Source organism: Diadema antillarum, unplaced genomic scaffold, assembly GCF_040938485.1.
Source record: "Diadema antillarum isolate AM-2024a unplaced genomic scaffold, OU_Dant_1.0 seq00000150_RagTag, whole genome shotgun sequence".
NCBI lineage: Eukaryota > Metazoa > Echinodermata > Echinoidea > Diadematoida > Diadematidae > Diadema > Diadema antillarum.
In genome coordinates, this window is record NW_027271223.1 from 435,506 (window position 1) to 454,955 (window position 19,450).

The 19,450-nt window shown below is 40.7% G+C and overlaps 1 protein-coding gene across 1 annotated transcript in view; it reads right to left on the minus strand.

Annotated features, from left to right (window-relative positions):
* LOC139727749 (uncharacterized) overlaps positions 1-16,781 on the minus strand; it is a 53,043-nt gene extending 36,262 nt beyond the window's left edge. Inside the window, exons 1-11 of the mRNA XM_071638727.1 lie at positions 16,560-16,781; positions 15,819-15,893; positions 14,654-14,862; positions 13,906-13,990; positions 13,194-13,292; positions 12,585-12,728; positions 9,690-9,764; positions 8,862-8,945; positions 7,688-7,848; positions 4,725-4,780; positions 4,179-4,327 (exon numbers count right to left, since the gene is read on the minus strand). Of these exons, the coding sequence (XP_071494828.1) occupies positions 4,179-4,327; positions 4,725-4,780; positions 7,688-7,848; positions 8,862-8,945; positions 9,690-9,764; positions 12,585-12,728; positions 13,194-13,292; positions 13,906-13,990; positions 14,654-14,862; positions 15,819-15,893; positions 16,560-16,715 (1,293 nt within the window). The 5' untranslated portion in view covers positions 16,716-16,781. The remainder of the gene's footprint in view (positions 1-4,178; positions 4,328-4,724; positions 4,781-7,687; positions 7,849-8,861; positions 8,946-9,689; positions 9,765-12,584; positions 12,729-13,193; positions 13,293-13,905; positions 13,991-14,653; positions 14,863-15,818; positions 15,894-16,559) is intronic.
* Between the last annotated feature and the right edge of the window lie 2,669 nt (positions 16,782-19,450).

Genomic DNA, 19,450 nt, shown 5'->3' on the forward strand with positions numbered 1-19,450 from the left:
TAAACAAACTAAAAAAAAAATACAGTTCAAGACTCTTCTTTTCTCAACAATCATGGATTCAATTTTCTCAGTACTCTTTTTATACCCCCGCCAAACGAAGTTTGAAGGGGGTATATAGGAATCAGCGGACGGTCGGGCAGTCGGGCGGTCGGGCGGTCGGTCGGGCGGTCGGGCGGTCGGGCGGTCGGGCGGTCGGGCGGTCGGGCGGTCGGGCGGTCGGGCGGTCGGTCCGTTGCAAATCTTGCGTCGCAAACTACTTCCTCAGTTTTCAACCGATTCCCATAAAACTTGGCACAGATGTGTGCCTTGGGTTGTAGATGTGCAAGACGTATTTTTTGACAGTACCCAAAAGTACGTTGCCATGGTAACGGCATATTATGGGCAAAAATGGGTACATATCTTGCGTCGCGAACTCCTCCCACAGTTTTTGATCAATTTTTATGAAATTAGGTACAGATGTTCATCTGAATATGTTAATGTGCAAGACACATATTTCCGCAGTGGCAAAAAGTGCGTTGCCATGGTAACGACATGTTATTGGTAAAATATAGGGCAAAATGCTTCATGGCAAAACTGCTTCATCAGTGTTCTTCCAATTCTCATGGAATTCATATTGAATGTTTGTCTTAGGATATAGGTCAGCATGACACATTTCTTGACAGTGACAAAAAGTATGTTGCCATGGTAACAGCTCACATATTATGAGCCAAAATGATGGAAAATTTTGTGTTGCAAACTACTTCCTCAGTTTTTGCCCAATTTCCATGAAACTTGGTACAGATGTGTGCCTTTGGTTGTAGATGTGCAAGACGCATTTTTCGACAGTACCCGAAAGTACGTTGCCATGGTAACGGCATATTAATGGCAGAAGATCAAGGAAAGATCTTGCGGATTTAACTACTTCCTCAGTTTTTTGACCAAAGCTTATGAAATGTTGTTTTGACCAAAGCTTATGAAATGTTGTTTGGCGGGGGTATAACCAGTCGCTGTAGCGACATTTCTAGTTGTACTGGAAATCAATTGAAGTGTGCCTATCGCTTGACACGGTAAATTTGAAAAGTCTATTTATTTAGTGTATGTTGCTCCACATATTAGAAGCTTCAGTTACACTGCATGCTTAATGCAGCCATGTAGACTGCGTCTGTGTGTGAAAGACAATATTATGAGCCCTTATGTCTCCATCAATAACATTTTTTTCAGCAATTAATTAAGATCATTTCTGAAAGACATCGAAATATAGAGCATGTAGTTGGCCTATTTCTTGCTGAATTGAGTAGTCTTTTATACAATTGATCATACAAATTGATTCATACATGTACAAATGAAGTGAGTATAGTATATGTATCACAGGCATGGCTGTTCTCTGATTTGAAAACTATTAAATTACATGCAATTTCATATATTTTTCTATATTGGTATAGGATTCCTTTCAAACAATTAAAAGTGTAGCATATCCCACGTTAATATGTCTGAACACCCATTATTATTTTTATGCAAACTATACATTACAATTCTTCGCAATAATTTTTGTTTCATTTTCTTTGCTGACGACACCTCTCACACAAAGCTGGGAAGGTTTAGCAAAATCCAAACCTGTGCATCTAGGCAAGTTTGTCAAAAGCCAAACCTGAGCAGCTCAGCACATTCATCAAAAGCTAAACCCGGGGCAGCTGGGAAGGTTCATCAAAAGACGAACCATGGGAGCTTGGCAGGTTCGTCAAAAGCCGAACCTGGGCAGCTCGGCAGGTTCGTCAAAAGCCGAACCTGGGCAGCTCGGCAGGTTCGTCAAAAGCCGAACCTTGGGAGCTCGGCAGGTTCGTCAAAAGCCGAACCCTGGCAGCTCTGCAGGTTCGTCAAAGCCGAACCTGTGCAGCCGCTGGCAGGTTCGTCAAAAGCCGAACCATGGCAGCTCAGCAGGTTCGTCAAAAGCCAAACCTTGCCAGCTCAGCAGGTTCGTCAAAAGCCGAACCTGTGCAGCTCGGCAGGTTCGTCAAAAGCCGAACCTTGGCAGCTCGGCAGGTGCATCAAAAGCCGAACCATGGCAGCTCGGCAGGTTCGTCAAAAGCCGAACCTTTCCAGCTCGGCAGGTTCGTCAAAAGCCGAACCTTGGCAGCTCGGCAGGTTTGTCAAAAGCCGAACCTTGCCAGCTCGGCAGGTTCGTCAAAAGCCGAACCTCGGCAGCTCGGCAGGTTTGTCAAAAGCCGAACCCTGGCAGCTCGGCAGGTTCGTCAAAAGCCGAACCTTGCCAGCTCGGCAGGTTCGTCAAAAGCCGAACCTGTACAGATTGGCAGGTTCGTCAAAAGCTGAATCTTGGCAGCTCGGCAGGTTCGTCAAAAGCCGAACCCTGGCAGCTCGGCAGGTTCGTCAAAAGCCGAACCTGGGCAGCTCGGCAGGTTCGTCAAAAGCCGAACCCTGGCAGCTCGGCAGGTTCGTCAAAAGCCGAACCTTGCCAGCTCGGCAGGTTCGTCAAAAGCCGAACCTGTACAGATTGGCAGGTTCGTCAAAAGCCGAACCTTGGCAGCTCGGCAGGTTCGTCAAAAGCCGAACCTGTCCAAATTGGCAGGTTCGTCAAAAGCCGAACCTTGGCAGCTCGGCAGGTTCGTCAAAAGCCGAACCTTGGCAGCTCGGCAGGTTCGTCAAAAGCCGAACCTTGGCAGCTCGGCAGGTTCGTCAAAAGCCGAACCCTGGCAGCTTGGCAGGTTCATCAAAAGCCGAACCTGGGCAGCTCGGCAGGTTCGTCAAAAGCCGAACCCTGGCAGCTCGGCAGGTTCGTCAAAAGCCGAACCTTGCCAGCTCGGCAGGTTCGTCAAAAGCCGAACCTGTACAGACTGGCAGGTTCGTCAAAAGCCGAACCTTGCCAACTCGGCAGGTTCGTCAAAAGCCGAACCTTGGCAGCTCGGCAGGTTCGTCAAAAACCGAACCTGGGCAGCTCGGCAGGTTCGTCTAAAGCCAAACCCTGGCAGCTTGGCAGGTTCGTCAAAAGCCGAACCTGGGCAGGTTCGTCTAGAGCCGAACCTTGCCAGCTTGGCAGGTTCGTCAAAAGCCGAACCTTGACAGCTCAGCAGGTTTGGCAGAAGACCAACATTGACATATCCAGCTATGACTGATGCAATTCTGAAAGAAATGAAGGATAGATTTGTTAATTCCATTTTGTTTATGCCGAACCTTGCACCAGAATTTCAGATAAAAATTTAAAATTTCGATCATTTGTAGACTGATTTTCCCATTTTTTGAGCACCTATTTTTAGCAAAATCAGTCTAATTTTTTAGACTAATGTAGAAAGTCTATTTCTGAAATAGAACGGGTTATAAGTAAACTACATACAAGAAAAAAGAAGAAGATATTGCTGTTTCAAGTACAGGTTGGAAAGTACCTTGAAACTTAATTGGATATAGGGTAACATGTTCAAAGTACACTGATTACTCAGTTTCCAGGCTGTTGTAGTTATATTACTCTTCTTTTTCCTCAAAGACACCAGCTACTCATTACTGTAACATTGCTTACTAAACTTCAAGAGTGCCTTGTCTGCATCATGATATGCTCCTATCAGTACATTCTGTAATCATATACTGTAAAAGTGGAAATTTTCGCGGTGTTGAAATTTTCGCGCATTTCTTGCAACCAGAAGCTAGCGCGAAAATAAAAGCACGCGAATATTTTTGCGTGCCATATGTTCCAGTAGTTGACGTCTTGATTCCGCGGAATTAAAAACACGCGAAACTCTTCTTACCCAGCCAAGCACGAAAAATTAGTCGCGCGAAAATATCCACTTTTACAGTAGCTTGTCTACAATATTACAAACAGGAACCAGAGATGACTACCTTCTTGCGTACAATGTCCTGCAATGTTCATGCTATGATCAGTTGTATTATTGTATAATCTTAAACTCCTTTCATGGTTTGTTAATTCATGCCAAGTTATGTTATGAATAAATCAAATGTTATGTGGCACTGGTTTACTGCACTCTTATCATAAAGCAAACAGTGCTAGACCACTGATAATGCTAGCCTCAATAAAGGAAAACCTAGTAAATAGATAAATAGATAGAGTGATAAACAAACTACACCAAACCTGAAGGGAAAAATTGAATAAAGAGAGAAGCACACACAACCTGCTAGACACCCAGGCATACATGAAAACAAGCACATAATGTCAGGGGGGGGAAGTTGGTGCTCACTTCAACAAAGTCGGTCGGGTTGACGACACTCGGTGCCTTGGAGGCTAGCTTCTCCCGCTGCTCGCTGTGTCTCCTGTCCAGCTCTCGTAGCTTCCTCTCCCGGTGCTGCTGAAGTCTCTCTGCAAGGTCCTGGCTGTGCCTTAGAACAGCTGTGGAGGGATTCAGCACACCAATCACAAAACTTAGGCCTATACATCTACTCAGGTATGCACTTCCATGTGACATTGGAAAGAGTAATAATGTATTATGCTTTAGTCTCATTAGCAAGTCCACTGGAGTGCTTTGTTTGCCTATCAGCACAGATGTCCTAGAAACTAACTACTGACAAACAGAAATCATTAATATCATCTGAATTGCTCTTGCATCATAGCAGCCTTGGTTAAACATTTTTGCACTGCTACATATGAGGAGGTCTGTTCTCATTAAATGACAGCTATCAGCTACTTCAGTGCTAGCCATGATGTCAATTTCTGCCACTACAATTGTAAGCCTCATAAACATTTACACTTACTGAATACTGTATATGTGAATGAACTCTGTTCTTACCTGCTTGGTGTTTTAGCTGAATATTCTCCATATCTGTCTGATACTGCTTGATGATGCTGTAAGACAGACAGAGAAATTATTTCAGGCAATGAAAACAATATAAGGCATGTAATGAATACACATCAAGCCAAAAATGAAAATAAACAAGAGACCCGCGGGTCACGCGCTCACCCGAGTATCGCAATTTCACCTTCCATGCATTCTTGCACACTTTTACCTGAGAACATTGGACATTTTAGGTCTGCATATGGATCCCCCCCCCCTCAACTCGGGGGGGGGGGGGGGGGGGGGGGGGGCAGCCCTGGATCTGCAATTAACAAACTTGGAACTAAAGTCATCAATGTACAAACTCATGATATTAACTTTGCTTTATCATTTCTGGTTCTAGAGCAGAAGATTTTAAATATTCCTTAATGTGGGGGGAGGGGTGGGCCCCCTAGGGGCCCCCCAAGAGGGACATAGTGCCCATTTGAAGGAATTGAGATTCTATCCCCCTAGGGATGCTACCTGCTAAGTTTGGTCAAAATTCATCATGACGTTTTCAAGAAGAAGATGAACATGTACAATTCAGGCTCCATTACAACTGTAGGACTTCTTCCCATCCCTCTCCTGGATCCCCAAGGGGGGGGGGGGGGGGGGGGGGGGGGGTGGGCACCCCTGATTCCGCCATGAACAAACTTGAAACTATGTGTGTCATCAATGTACTAACTCATAGTATCATCCAAGCCCTATCACTTCTGGTTCTAGAGAAGATTTTTAAAGGTTCCTTAATTTTAGGGGGTTTGGGCCCCCTGGGGACCCCCCAGGTAGGCCATGGTGCCCATTTGAACAAATTGAGATCCTGTCCCCCTAGGGATGCTAACTACCAAGTTTGGTGAAAATCAGACATGGCGATCTCAAAGTGAAGATGAAAATGTACAATTTAGGCCCCATTAGAACCCCTCCCCTGGGTCCCAAGGGGGGCACCCCTGATTCCCCCATGAACAAACTTGAAACTACAGTCTTCAATGTACTTACTCATAGTATCATTTAAGCCCTATCACTTCTGGTTCTAGAGAAGAAGATTTTTAAAGATTCCTTAATTTTAGGGTGTTTGGGCCCCCCTGGGGCCCCCCAGGTGGGCCATGGTGCCCATTTGAACAAATTGAGATCCTATCCCCCTAGGGATGCTACCTGCCAAGTTTGGTGAAAATCGGTCATGGGGTTCTCAAGAAGAAGATGAAAATGTAAAAAGTTTACGCACGACGGACGACGGACGACGCACGACGGACGACGCACGACGGACGCCAGACGAAGAGCGATCGCAATAGCTCACTTGAGCCCTTGGCTCGGGTGAGCTAAAAACCAACAAGAGAAAGCCCAATACAGTTTGCAGAAATAACAAAAATCACACAGATGAAATAAAAAAATAACACAGGTAAAATATCCACAACGCAAATCAATCTACAAGGCATTAAGACATCAAAGGTTCATCAATTTGTTCTTTCTTCATCTCATCGGAAGATTAAATAATCTTAAACAGTTTGCATTCTTGCTTCAAACAGGCTTTTTTACTACACTCCAATCATACAGACCCTGGCAAGCAACAATTAAATTCATGTCAATGACGACAACTGGAAATACAAGGAAAAATCTTGCATGCCTTGTTACCAGGCGAAATGAAAAAATACAACACTATCAAACACAATATGATAATATGGGGACTAGTGACTTAGCAAAAGTAAACCTGTTATGATCAAGGGGGGGGGGGGGGAATAAGGAGATAAAGTTGAAAGAAGGCATTTCTAATTTAATGCAGCACCATTTTTAATTTAATGTAGCAAGGCCTTACTTAAATGGATTTAGTGGTACTTATAACTAAATGACATGCCTTAATTGTTGACTGCCTCTGAAACTACCAGAGAGTATGATCAGAGAAAGGCATGGAATGATACTGTGTGAAGGGTATGAGCACCACGATGTAGAACAAGGCAATCGCCAAATTGTGTCTCGCCCATTCGCGTACAAGGAATTAATATTTTTTATAACTCTTAGAAGTTAATTGACCTGCTTATGACCTTTGACCTTGTGGTGACCTTCAACACCCCAAGGGACATCTACTGTCCAAGTTTGGTCACAAACAGACATAGGGATCAAAAGTTATGAGCCACAATCAAAACGCGCCCTAAAAACATAACATTGGGCCCTAAAAGTTTGTTGACCCCTGTCTGTAACCTTTGACCTTGTGGTTACCTTCAACTTCCCAAGAGACATCTACCATCACCCAAGTTTGATTGCTATTGTAGCAACATGTGCTGAGTTACGTGTGATAAGAGAGTCTTGCAAGTAAACTTTAACGTATGACCTCAAATGACCTTTGACCTTACCATGTGACCTTTTACGGCACCATAACATGAAGGTACCCCCAGCGCATCTATCATCCAAGTTTGATTGCCATTGTAGCAACATGTGTTGAGTTACGTGTGATAAGAGAGTCTTGCAAGTAAACTTTATCGTATGACCTCAAATGACCTTTGACCTTATCCTGTGACCTCCAACAGCACCATAACATGAAGGTACCCCCAGTGCATCTGTGACCCAAGTTAGGTTGCAATCCAAGCAACTTATGTGAAGTTATTTGTCAAAAGAGAGTCTTGCAGGTAAACTTTAACATAGAAAAGAGTCTTGCACATACTCTTTAATATATGACCTCAAATGACCTTTGACATCATCACATGACCTCCGACAAAACCATAACATGAAGATACCCCTAGTGCTTCTAGCACCCAAGTGTGGCTGCCATTGCTGTAACAGTTGCCAAGTTATGCATCATAAGAGAGTCTTGCAGGTAAACTTTAACATTTGTGACGGACGACGGACGGACGACGGACGACGGACGGACGCCATTTGGATCCCTTAGTCTCGCCTTCACCTCCGGTGGGCGAGACAAAAAAGGGCTGTCATCAAGAAACATTGAATCATACCTCTTTGCTTGTGATTCATTGAGTTCTCTCTCTTCAGACAGGTATTTGACCAGCTCATTCAGGCTCTCCATCCTGGCCTGGTTGCCCTTGGTCTCTCTAGTGGTCACCTGGCCGTACTGCTCAGACAGTGCCTGCCTCTTGGCCAGCCTCTCTTGCAAGATCTGGGAGGGGTGAAGTGTGGGTTTTAATCAAACACTGTTACAGGATGGCCATGGCTTGGAGGATATAGTGCACTCCCGTTTTAACAAACAGGGTTATAACAAAATTTCGGAAGCAACAAATAACAAATTCAGGTCCCCAAATCACCATCTATATATCTTTATATACTATATTTGTTTGGCTATAGCAAAATTTTGGTATAACCAACGCTGCACACTGGCACCAGTCCGATGGTCCAAGACCAGTAACTCACTCAGGAATGGACCAGTAAAAAAATGGAAAAACTGGGTACCAACTGGTCTGACAGATACGTCAGAGCAATAGAAAAAATGGGGGTACCGTGCAGGCCTGGTATAACAAATGAAAACTGCCAGTTCCGAGGACTTTGTTATAACAAGAGTCACCTGTAGTACAATTTGTACATTCACATTACACAACTCTAACACAATGTAATACAAGAGGTCTTTAATCTGTCCATAATGACTCAAGCACATATAAATTGCATACACACATACCAAACACCACTAAAGATAAAAATATCATTTTTTATGGAGTGTACATAATTATAGACTCGTATATAATAGATAATATAGATTCATATGATAATAAAGCAAATTCTTATATTCTTTGACAAGTCTGATACATTCTTCTTTTATAATTTGTAATCAGAAAAAAAAAAAGTCGGTAAGAGCTCCTCAAGTAAGTTTGAGTATCCTAAGTGTATCTACGATGCACCTTGAATATCTGTCAAATCGTGATATAGCACATTTAAGATTATCATGGAATACTTTCTGTCTAAATCGAAGGAATCGAGGTACATCACACATTTTGAGAAGTCAGGAAATATGTTATTGCCATGGGCTACCCTATGACATACTGATTTTGAGTTGAATTTGAGCAGATTTTATTTGTGAACAAAACACTCTGCAATTTTTTTTTGTCAATTTCTCTGTAAAAGACAGCACTGCCTCCATTCATTCAATCATATAAGTAAAAATTGAGACTTGACCCTCACCGAAGCCTGTCGGCTCTGTTCGTCACCAATCATCTTTTCTGCTGTAGCCATGTTCTCCATCAGTTTCTTCATGATGGCTTCGACCTGGGAAGGAAATGGCATGCATTTCAAAATGATTTCAATTCTAGTTTCAATTTCAATTTCAATTCAATTTCCATTTATTCGCACAAGAAATAAGAAGCATATTATGTACAAAGTTAAGACAAACGCAATGCATACAAACAGGCACATGTTTAGCAAATCAACACCAGGATCCCTTTGAAGCGACAAGAGCTCCACAAACACAATGTGGATGAACACAATCTCATCTTCACACTGGAATCACATGACAAGCGCAATGCAAATTTTATTACTAGTTAAATTCTTGCATTTTAACTCTCTACCAACTACATATTTGCAGGTATGCTGTATGAAAAACGGTCAAGCCAAGTGCAGTCACATTGGCACCAAAAGAAAGGTGTCAACTAGGGCAGTAACACTGTGTTTAAACCAGTTGAGAAGAAATATTGGGGATGACTAACATTGTGTTGATAATGTAAAATTCATTTATATGTGTCTCCAGAAGATCAGCATCGAAAGAACATCCCGCTTTCTACACAGCTTCCTTAGAAAACCATTCATATGTTGAAACCTGATTTCAAGGTCTATACGAAAAAGAAAAAAAAAAACCTGCATCAAATATTTGACGGAAAAACAACAGTTTTTTCCATTTTTCTTTTGAATGAACAGTTTACCTATTTGTGTAACAGTCTAACATGTATCAAATGCACAAAGTGATGATCATCATACCACCTGCACATAACTGACTTTCAAATATTAGATGCATACCTCATCTGTTGTAAGACTGGCATCCTTGCTTAGCTTGTCTTTCACCTTGATTTGCATATCTTGGACCAAACCATCCTGGTAACAGAGAAAAGAAATAGAAATTGAAGATTGGCAATTTTCATGGTAAACTGATATATAAAAACAACAACAGCAAAAGACCTTTATGTCCATACATATGCCACACAATCTGAAATTTGATGAAATTAGAAAACTCTCTAATAATTACTTGCTAATTGTCCTCATGCCACCATAAGAAACAACAGCTGGCAAACATATACATCAGTGAATATAAATAGTATATATATATATATATATATATATATATATATATGAATACATTTATATTGACATAGTTCACTAATTCATATTGACAAATCTGCTCTTGAAAGTGGAATACAGTGCACTCCCGTTATAACGAAATGCTCGGGACCGGCAGTTTTCTTTCGTTATAACGAAATTTCGTTATAACCGAACAAATACAATATATAACGAAAACAAAGAACCACGTATATATATCATATTATGTTTGCTTAATACTCATCAAACACTGGAAAGCTATGTGAAATGTGATGGGATAACTGTATTACAATTATAAACGCTAGTTCCCCTCAGAAACTGTGCGTGACACAAGGAGCGAACACGCAGTGGTGTGAAGCGTTCACCCATGCAGAGACGCTATAAATGCGTGTTCCGCTACGTATTTTCGAAAGCAATTCGCATTTCGTTATAACGGAGCACATTTCTTTTGTTTTTCTTTGTCTGTGGCGCTCGGAAAAGACTTCGTTATAACGGAAATTTCGCTATAACCGTGTTCGTTATAAGCGAATTTTGTAACATAGACTTTAATGGTGATAATTTTGGGACCAGAAGATTTACTTCTTTACAACGAAATTTCGTTATAACCGTGTTCGTTGTAACGGGAGTGCACTGTACAACCATTATGAATAGCTAAGCAGTGACTATAGGCAACCGCCATGCCCATGACTGCAGACATCGCAGCAGAATATAAGGCCAAGTAAAAAAAGATAGTAGTTTCTCGTCCGGGTTTTTTGAGCAAGGCGATGAGGGAGGTCCTTACTATTTGATATCTTACTATTTTTTCGAGGATTGTCAAAATGAAAGTAATATGTGTTTCTCGTCCGGTAATTCTGAGAAAGGTAACGAGAGAGGGCTTTACTATTTTCTATATCCAATTTGTGAAATGAAATATCACTCTGGTAGCTGTGTTATGAGAGACCAGGTCCCAAGTGTATGTCTTGCCTGCACTCTGTGCATTTTCAAACAAATAGATTATGTACCATACTTGAAATGAAACTTGATGCATGCAGAAATACATTTGCTTTTTCTTTCCACTATAGATGTCAAGGGAAAATGACCATCTTAACACTGGTATTTAGTGTTGTAATGGCATTTCTGATACCAGTGTACTTGCAATTCTGATGTATTGTGCTATTAAATGAAACAAGTATAAAACATGTCTTTCAATAATGAATGTACAACTGAAATAAATTCCATGATATATTTAAAACACTGCTTTATTCATCATTGGTGTTTGTGACTTTTTGTGTCCACACAACTGGTATGTATCTGCATTTCTTCACAGTACAATTGTAGTATATTCAACTGGAAACTGGCTTGTACAATTGCAGATGGATGTCAAAATGATACTGATATGGCATTATAGCATTACACATTTAAAGGTGTTTCTTCATTTCTAAAAAGACATTTGATAATCACTCGTCATTTGGATGATGAATGATTGTATACCACACTACAGATGATATGACTCACGGCCGTGTCCGTGACATCGTAAAGAAAAGTATCCCGCAGAAATACGAGACAAACCAGAATCCGTGGAAAAGTTATTTATTTTGCAGATACACCCATTTGATAATTCTACACTTGATGGAAAAGCGCATTCATTTTCTCTTCAAAATAGAACAATACATCGCCGTCAGATGCAACATTACAGAGCAGAGTGTACGGGCTTCTACACATTCGAATGTGTTCATGCGTGCGTGCAGACAGCTGACAGACCAGGGGACGGTACCCGTGACCGACCCTGGACGACAGCTACAGACACGCACACGTATACTTTGCCAATACGGTGCGGCACAGCCACTGCACGTTGCACCGGCACCGTACCTTCCGACACTGCACACACATGCACATAGTCACAATGACATGAAAATGTTAATACAAACTCGATACAATCCTCACAAGCATTTGTACAGTACAATTCATCCGCTTGAAATATGAGAAACGGGGAAAAATGCGAACAATGCGCGAAATATGCGTGGAATATCAGCGATCGCAAAAATGTTGCCGCTATCGCGTTCACGACGTACCGAGTGCGCTGTACATCACAGCTAGCCCAGGCGCGGCCCGCCCGCGCCCATCCAACTACAGTTCGACTGCTTTGGTGGGTCATTCCTTCTTGCCGAGCTCGCATTGTGAAATGCATGCGTTATTACATACGCACTACTTGTATATACTGGGTACATAAGCTACAGCTGTACTACAGCTAAATACGTGTAGAGGACGCAAGGCGTAATTAGAAATGACATCACGATTGGTAGGTGAATTGTCGATTTTTTATTTCGGCGGCCGAAAAAATAGTAAATATCAAAAAAGTCGATGCGGCAACTGAAAATCGATGCGGGCGGGGAGCGGGCTGGGACGAGAATTATGAATTTCTTGGTATTTTCAGCGCCATTTTCAAAATAGTAAATAGTAAAAAAATTGATGAGGCGGCCAAAATCGATGCGCGCGAGGACGAGAAACTGGTTTCTTTTTTTACTTGGCCTAACACGTACAAGTACTAGTAGGTACACTGTTTTATGAGCTCATATTTCAAACACATTTCCTACATTAGAAGCATAAAATATCACTTACCAGCTTTCTGATATGGTCCAGTCTGGAATTTTCAAGGGCTTCCTCCATGGCCAGTGGATCCTTGGAGAACTCTGGCTTCTTCCTGATTTCCTCTTCCTGAACCAGCTGTGTCCCATTCAGGGTGCTTTTGGCTTCCATGATGTCCTGCATAAAGCAATAAGTAACACATCTCCCATTTCGGCTCTAATGCTTTATCTTTTTGATGAGAAAAATTCACGTGTAGCATCTTACTCTTTCTTGCCGATTCTCTCTCTTTCTCTCCCCTTCCAAGTTTTGAGAGAGCTACATGTAGTCCACTGCTCTGAATATTAAATACGATTGTCCATTCAGCACAAAAATGGTAATATCCATCAACGCATTTGATCACATAATGAGGTTATATTGGTGCTACTGGCATGCTGAATGGAATGGACTCTTCCATGCCTTTTATCCATCACATTCTCTCACTAATCTGTATAAGAGGAAAATTCAGTGTTCAGAATTTCAAGCTGAAGCTGTCTAATCAGTAAAATATATGATACACTAATCAGGTCACAACTTCAAACATGGAAGGGATTTATGGTTGTCTTTCTCATTTCTTTAAAAAAAGAAAAAAAAAATCACACTTACCCGAGTGACATCTTCCACAAATTCTTCAGCATATTTCTCCTCCATCTTTTCTGCCGCGACAAATTTTCCCAGCAACATGCGAAGCAGATGAATGAACACCTATATTGCCAAAGAAAATCAAGAAAAAAATGAATGATAATTATCCATTCAATAACTTCAGGTGTTTACTCTGTAAAATTCTGTCACATACTTGGCAATTCTTGATTCTTCATATGTGGTCTCTTGAAAATACTACTTGTTGCAATGTTGATGGTTTCACTCACTGTATAATAATCTGGTGTCATAAAAACTAATTACAATATTTACTCATACTTAAAACAAATCATCTCCAACTTGACATGCTCTAGTTTTATCATAGATTGTATAACTCTAAGTATGATCATTTGCATTCCATTTGTGGAACAGTAATTATTTACTAATGAATAGTAACAAACATAATAACAATAATCACTGCATCAAATATTTAAAAAACACATTGTAGAAAAAGAACTATTATTATACTGATGAACAAGAAATATACATGTCTTACTGAATAGCTCAAACAAAACATACGATACAACTAGTTTCAACATAAATCACTGCATGTTCAAAATCAAGGTACAAAATGTCAATAAATACTAAATCTAAAAAAGACACAAATACATGGAAGGCACTAATATGAATAATATTATGTATTAGATTTATATCTTCATATCTAGGAAACTCTGCATACCCATTCTCTCTCCAGAAAGAGCTCACTCTCAAGTGATTTGGTGGACTGGAAATCTTGCAGACTCAGCTCAATGGTCGTCTTTTCACTGAAAGGAGAAATAGGTGGTACTGTTTATATATTTTATTAGTTTGTTTGAGGTCAAGATAATCGAAGTAAATACGAGGATAGAGAGCAGAAGCAGGCCATTGAATTGTGATTAGAGGTGGTATCTCAATCTCTGATAGACACTTCTAGAAGACTGGTGTTGTATTGATAGAGATAGCCAGCTAAACAAACACACTCCCAACAAATACTGATAGAATCCCTGGCACTGCAAGCTGTGTGTGGTTTGACAATAACTGCTCACTGATTCACACCTTGCTTTGATGCCTGATACAAACCAATGTGAGAGTCTATAGAAAACATTTTGCTCATCTATTTTTACTCAGTATCAAATAAAACATTAACTTGCTCCCTGTTTTCAAAAGCAATTGAATATGCACAACGTGTAAATGTGTGCCAATGTTCACAATCTCACGCTGTCCACACCTATGTCTGAGAAAAGGTGCCCTGCTTTTGTCTGTAGTACATATATTCCAATGTTTTGCCATCAACAACTTTTGTAGTAGTTTATAGTGCTACAAATATTACACCTCTGGACCTTCATCTTAAACGTGAAAATCAAGGAAAAGTGCTCTTGACATCGCACTGTAGTTCAGCACCAAAACTAGAATAAATCTTATCAATTGCTCCTGAATGTCTGCCTTACCTTGAGTTCTTTGCCAGAGCTACGATGATGCCTGCCGTATGGATCCTGCTCCTCTGTGACAGCTCTTCATCATCTTCTTCTTCCTCTCCATCCATTTCTTGTCTGTCATCTCTCTTTCTGTTATCATCTTCATCATGATCGCCCTCTCGTTCAATAAAGACATGTGTTGTCTTATTTGAGGTAATTGACTTCCTTGACTTCCTGTAAGTCTGTAATACGAGATACATTGTAGTCATTATCTATCAAACTAGCAAAAATGATTACAGCATATATACTTATACAAGATACAAACTCAAATAATGCACTGCTGCTTTATCCATGATTCCATGACCAGTCTCTCCATTTGAGCTGAAACTACAAACACACAAATGGATGTATCAAGCTTTCAGTTGCTAAAGATGTCATAAATACTTCATTATGCCCTGCTAACTTGAACATTGATCAAAGAGTGCTTTGGCAAGTATCTCTTTCACTCCACCGTCAAACAGGAGTACAGGTCGCTTTTTGAATAGGACATTTTATGAACCACCTTTAGAACAGATGACAAGAAGTTTATATCCAACTCTTTAAAAATGTATGAAGTGAAGCAGGAATAATTCAATCAAAATAATTTTTGTGCTTTTCTGCTCCTGATGTACAGTTTTTTATGTGGACCGTTCCTTTGGGCTTCGGTAAGAAAAAGAGCTCCTGTGTTACATACAATGAATACAAGTTGCTTTTATTGCAGATTGATGGTGTAGGGCTACACATTGTTCATCTTCAAAGAAATCTAATTACAGTACAGTGTACATGTAATATATATTCATATTTGCCACAAAAGGTACACATGTACATTGAAATAAGCGTCTAGCATTGATAGTTGCACATTATGCTTTCAACAAAAACTGTCTTATAAAACTGGGATACCTTGTACCTGTAAAAGTTTGTGTGTGTTTGTTTCTTGTTCACCTCTTAATAGCAGTTGGATTCAATTGTTTGACTGCCTGGCAGCTGTGGCCGTGAAATAATCAGTACATTCATGTCTTAAGAAACTATGGGTCTCAATTCTGGTAATCAGAGCAAATATAAAAAATATTGTAGCTATACAAGTAGGCCCTAGAGCCATTAAGAATAAGTTGTGATCTGAGACAAGTGGGTATCTTATATCTCGGTTATGTGTCATTACCAGCTCAGCGTCTCCTGCTATCCTAGACTCGTAGGCTGCATTAATGACCACACTGTCATCCTGGTGTTTCTGGATCTGCAGAAAAGTGTATCAACACAAAGATGAAAATTGATTCTTGGATCAAGGTGAAATACATAACTATTTATACCCAGAACTTTGATTCGTATGTGTGATTCAAAGAAGAAATCCTACAATAAACGCAAATATTGTAACGTTACATTCCACAGATCGTATACTTACTGTATAGTTTTGGTCGAGACCTAATTTCAGATATCTTTCTAACATTTTTTGGTAAGATGAGAAACCTCTTATGAAATATGAAAGAGCGTGTAATTCTATGAGGAATTCACCATTTATTTGATGAAAATTGGTTTTGAAATGGCTGAGATATCCAAACAAGAGCGATTCTGATAAAGTGTGGGACCCACTAACGAAATGGCCACGTGAATTACGATCGCTTTCTTTTACTTTGTTTTTAGTTGTTTCAGTCATTCCAAACCCGATTTTCATCAAATAAACTTTGAAATCCTCTTTAAATGGTATGCTCTGTACTTTCACTAGTAGTAGGCCTAGTAGTACTACAATTGTATATCACAAGTGTTTTCTTGGTATCTCACAAAAAGTTAAAAGCCCAATTCTCATCTCCACCAATACTGTACCATCCCTTTAAATCTGTGAGTTGTTAGCTTCATCAATTTAGACCATGCTGGAATTCCATTTGTGACACATCACATGACTTACTCGGTCTCTTGCGAGCTCCTTTACGAAGCATCGTGAGATGATCACAGCAATGATGACACCCAGAATGACACCGAAGAGTACGGCGAGAGATACCTCAAGCGCGTCGATACGCCACGTCGAAGTCGGTATGATAGATTCTATTTGTGCACAGGACATCTTGAGTGTTTAGAACCATCTACAGGTAGTTTGCAAGATGAGGATCTTCTTAAATGGCCCCACAATCACACAAGCACTTTTTGGCAAGCCTTTCACTCCGTTTCGCTGCCCATGGCTTGCCCAGGGAGGTGGAAGAGACTTGCTGTTGGTAACCGACTAAGATACTATTACTAGTGAACTGTAGAGGCCTAACGTTACCCGAGATCCAGTCAAACTCAAATACGGCGCAATCAAGACGTCAGAAAATAGGCCAAATTGCCTCATGATGATATCAAGAATTCTGCTCCTAAACACATAGTGGGTCTAGATGATTTTTCCGATCTTCGACAGCAAAATCGTCGTTTTCCACTGTTTATGGTGAAAAAAAAAATGACTCGCTTCTGATCTTGTTCAACCAACGTAAGCAGCTAACCCACTCTTTATACACACACGTAACGTATTACAGTGCAGTATTTCACAACTTGTACGCAGCAGTACGTGTGTTGTCCAATCAATTATGTGTGTGTGTGTGTACTTGGTGTGGTTACAGGTGCATGACGTGTGTGTGTGCGCGCTGTTTTTGTGTGAATGGGATCACGGATTGGAAGAGCTTGGTGTTTCTAAGGATACGACGTGCATTTTCTTCTGCTGCTTTTTATTCACCAAATTTCGCAAACAAGAGCAATTACTGTGCGTCTGAGTGTTCGATTCTGCGTGCTAGAAAGCAAAGCTTACTTGTAAGTTAGTTGGCCTTATTTTTCTCTCTCACACTTACTTAAACGAACTTTAATTGGGAAAATACACATGTTTAGTGTGTGTGGGCTCAAACCTGTTGTGGGTGTTTCTAGGGACATTTACTGTACATCGCGATCGGAACGTGCATGTATGTGTGTACGTGTGTGTGTGTGTGTGTGTCAGACTCCGTGTGTGTCGTACCCGCCCGTACAAAAAGTGCAGTGGCAGATAGCTGTGTAAAAGGTTGCTCAATACAACAGTTAGTGTACCCATTATATAATAGAAGAGCTGATAAGTGTAGCATTCTACTAATTTTACCATACTGTAACAGGGCTGCCAATTCTCACTCATTGAGAGTGAGACTCACTCATTTTGGTCCTTTCTCACTCTAAAACTTTATTTCATTTCATGATTTGCATGCATTTCTATTGATCTCACTCAGCTCATTTTGACTCCGGATCTAAATTATACTATAGTATATAGAATAGCATTGGCCTATATGGGAGTCTCACTCTCAACTAAAACTTTTAGTTTCCAATGTTGGCAGCCCTGCTGCTGTAAATGTAACCCCATTTCATGGTCTGGCATATCTGTATGTTGTGTTGCATACTTAAGTAATTACCGGTACATTGTAGTTTGTACATAGACTCGTGTATCTCGAAAAGGGAAAAACAAATTGAATCCTGATTTCTGATCTAGACCCACCTACGTAACGTTACCCATTACAAGCATTAACGTTACAGATTCAAAGGGATTTTCTAATAATCAGAGTTGCGATGAAAAACAGGATCAATTCAGATCAATCTGGGATCAGTATAGTGTCAGTAATCCACTAAACTTACACGTGTATAAGTGCTGAATAGTGGTAGCGCATAATACTGATCGATCTGCATCTACAAATTTGTATCCTGTTGTACAGTATAGACCTAACGTTGTACCGGTAGATCAAACGTTAGTTGAGTGTCCAACACATCGACACCCTCATGTTTTTTCTATCAATAGATACTTAAAGTATCTCACAATTTGCCTGAAATTTTATTCACATGCAAAGAAAATACTCTGAATTTGCAAGCGCGCATTAAAAATGCAATTTGCGGTACACGCTCCAAGATAACTACTGCTTCAAATGCGTGGGTTGTTATTTTGATGCACTCAAGTACCTAGTGCACCATACTAATTTTGAAACCAACACCCCTATCGTCCATTGGCACTATACGTGTGAAATTCACTGAGACATCTAATGCTTTTCCAATGTGCATTTATTCGGTATCATAGTTTTGCTGTTGATCTTGTTTATTATTGATCAGGTTTTCAGTAACATTTGGACATCATCAAATATCCCCAGTGAAGAATGCAAAACTACTGTGTGTATAGTACGTCTCATGCGTGAAAGCTCATTCCTTGAACTCCGGCGTGGGGCGCTGTAACCAGAGCTACCAAGTCTCACGCATTCTGCGTGAGACTCAAGCATTTAGGGGCCATCTCACGATCTCAAGCATGACACCCATTTTTCTCACGCATTGGGCGAAGTCTGCAACTTGGGCCTATAATAATGAGCATAGCTCAAAAGATTAAAGTGATAGTTGCAATTGAAGGTATATTTCCCTTTTGTCTTTCAAAATAAGTAAAAAATAGTCACTTAAGTATGCACCTGATCGCACCATTAAGAGCTAAAAATTGAAAAAGCTCCCTACCGTGGGAGGCCACAGGGGGGAAAAACCCCTCCCACACCCTCGCTCGTGCGCACATTTGCATGCCGAGATGCCGGGTCATAAAAATCTCACTCATAAAAATTTTTTGAACTTTGCATCCCTGTGTAACTAGTAACAGCCTGACTCGGTACGGGCTGGGGTCACTGGTGCGGTTACATTGTATTTCTTTACGTGCACTGCTGGTATAAATAGAGGGGTGCATGTTGGTTTCAGTGTACAGTGTTGATGTGTTGGACACCGACTTGGGATACCGGGTACCACTAGATACGCTAGCTGTCTACACTTTGTATATTCTACCATAATACCACA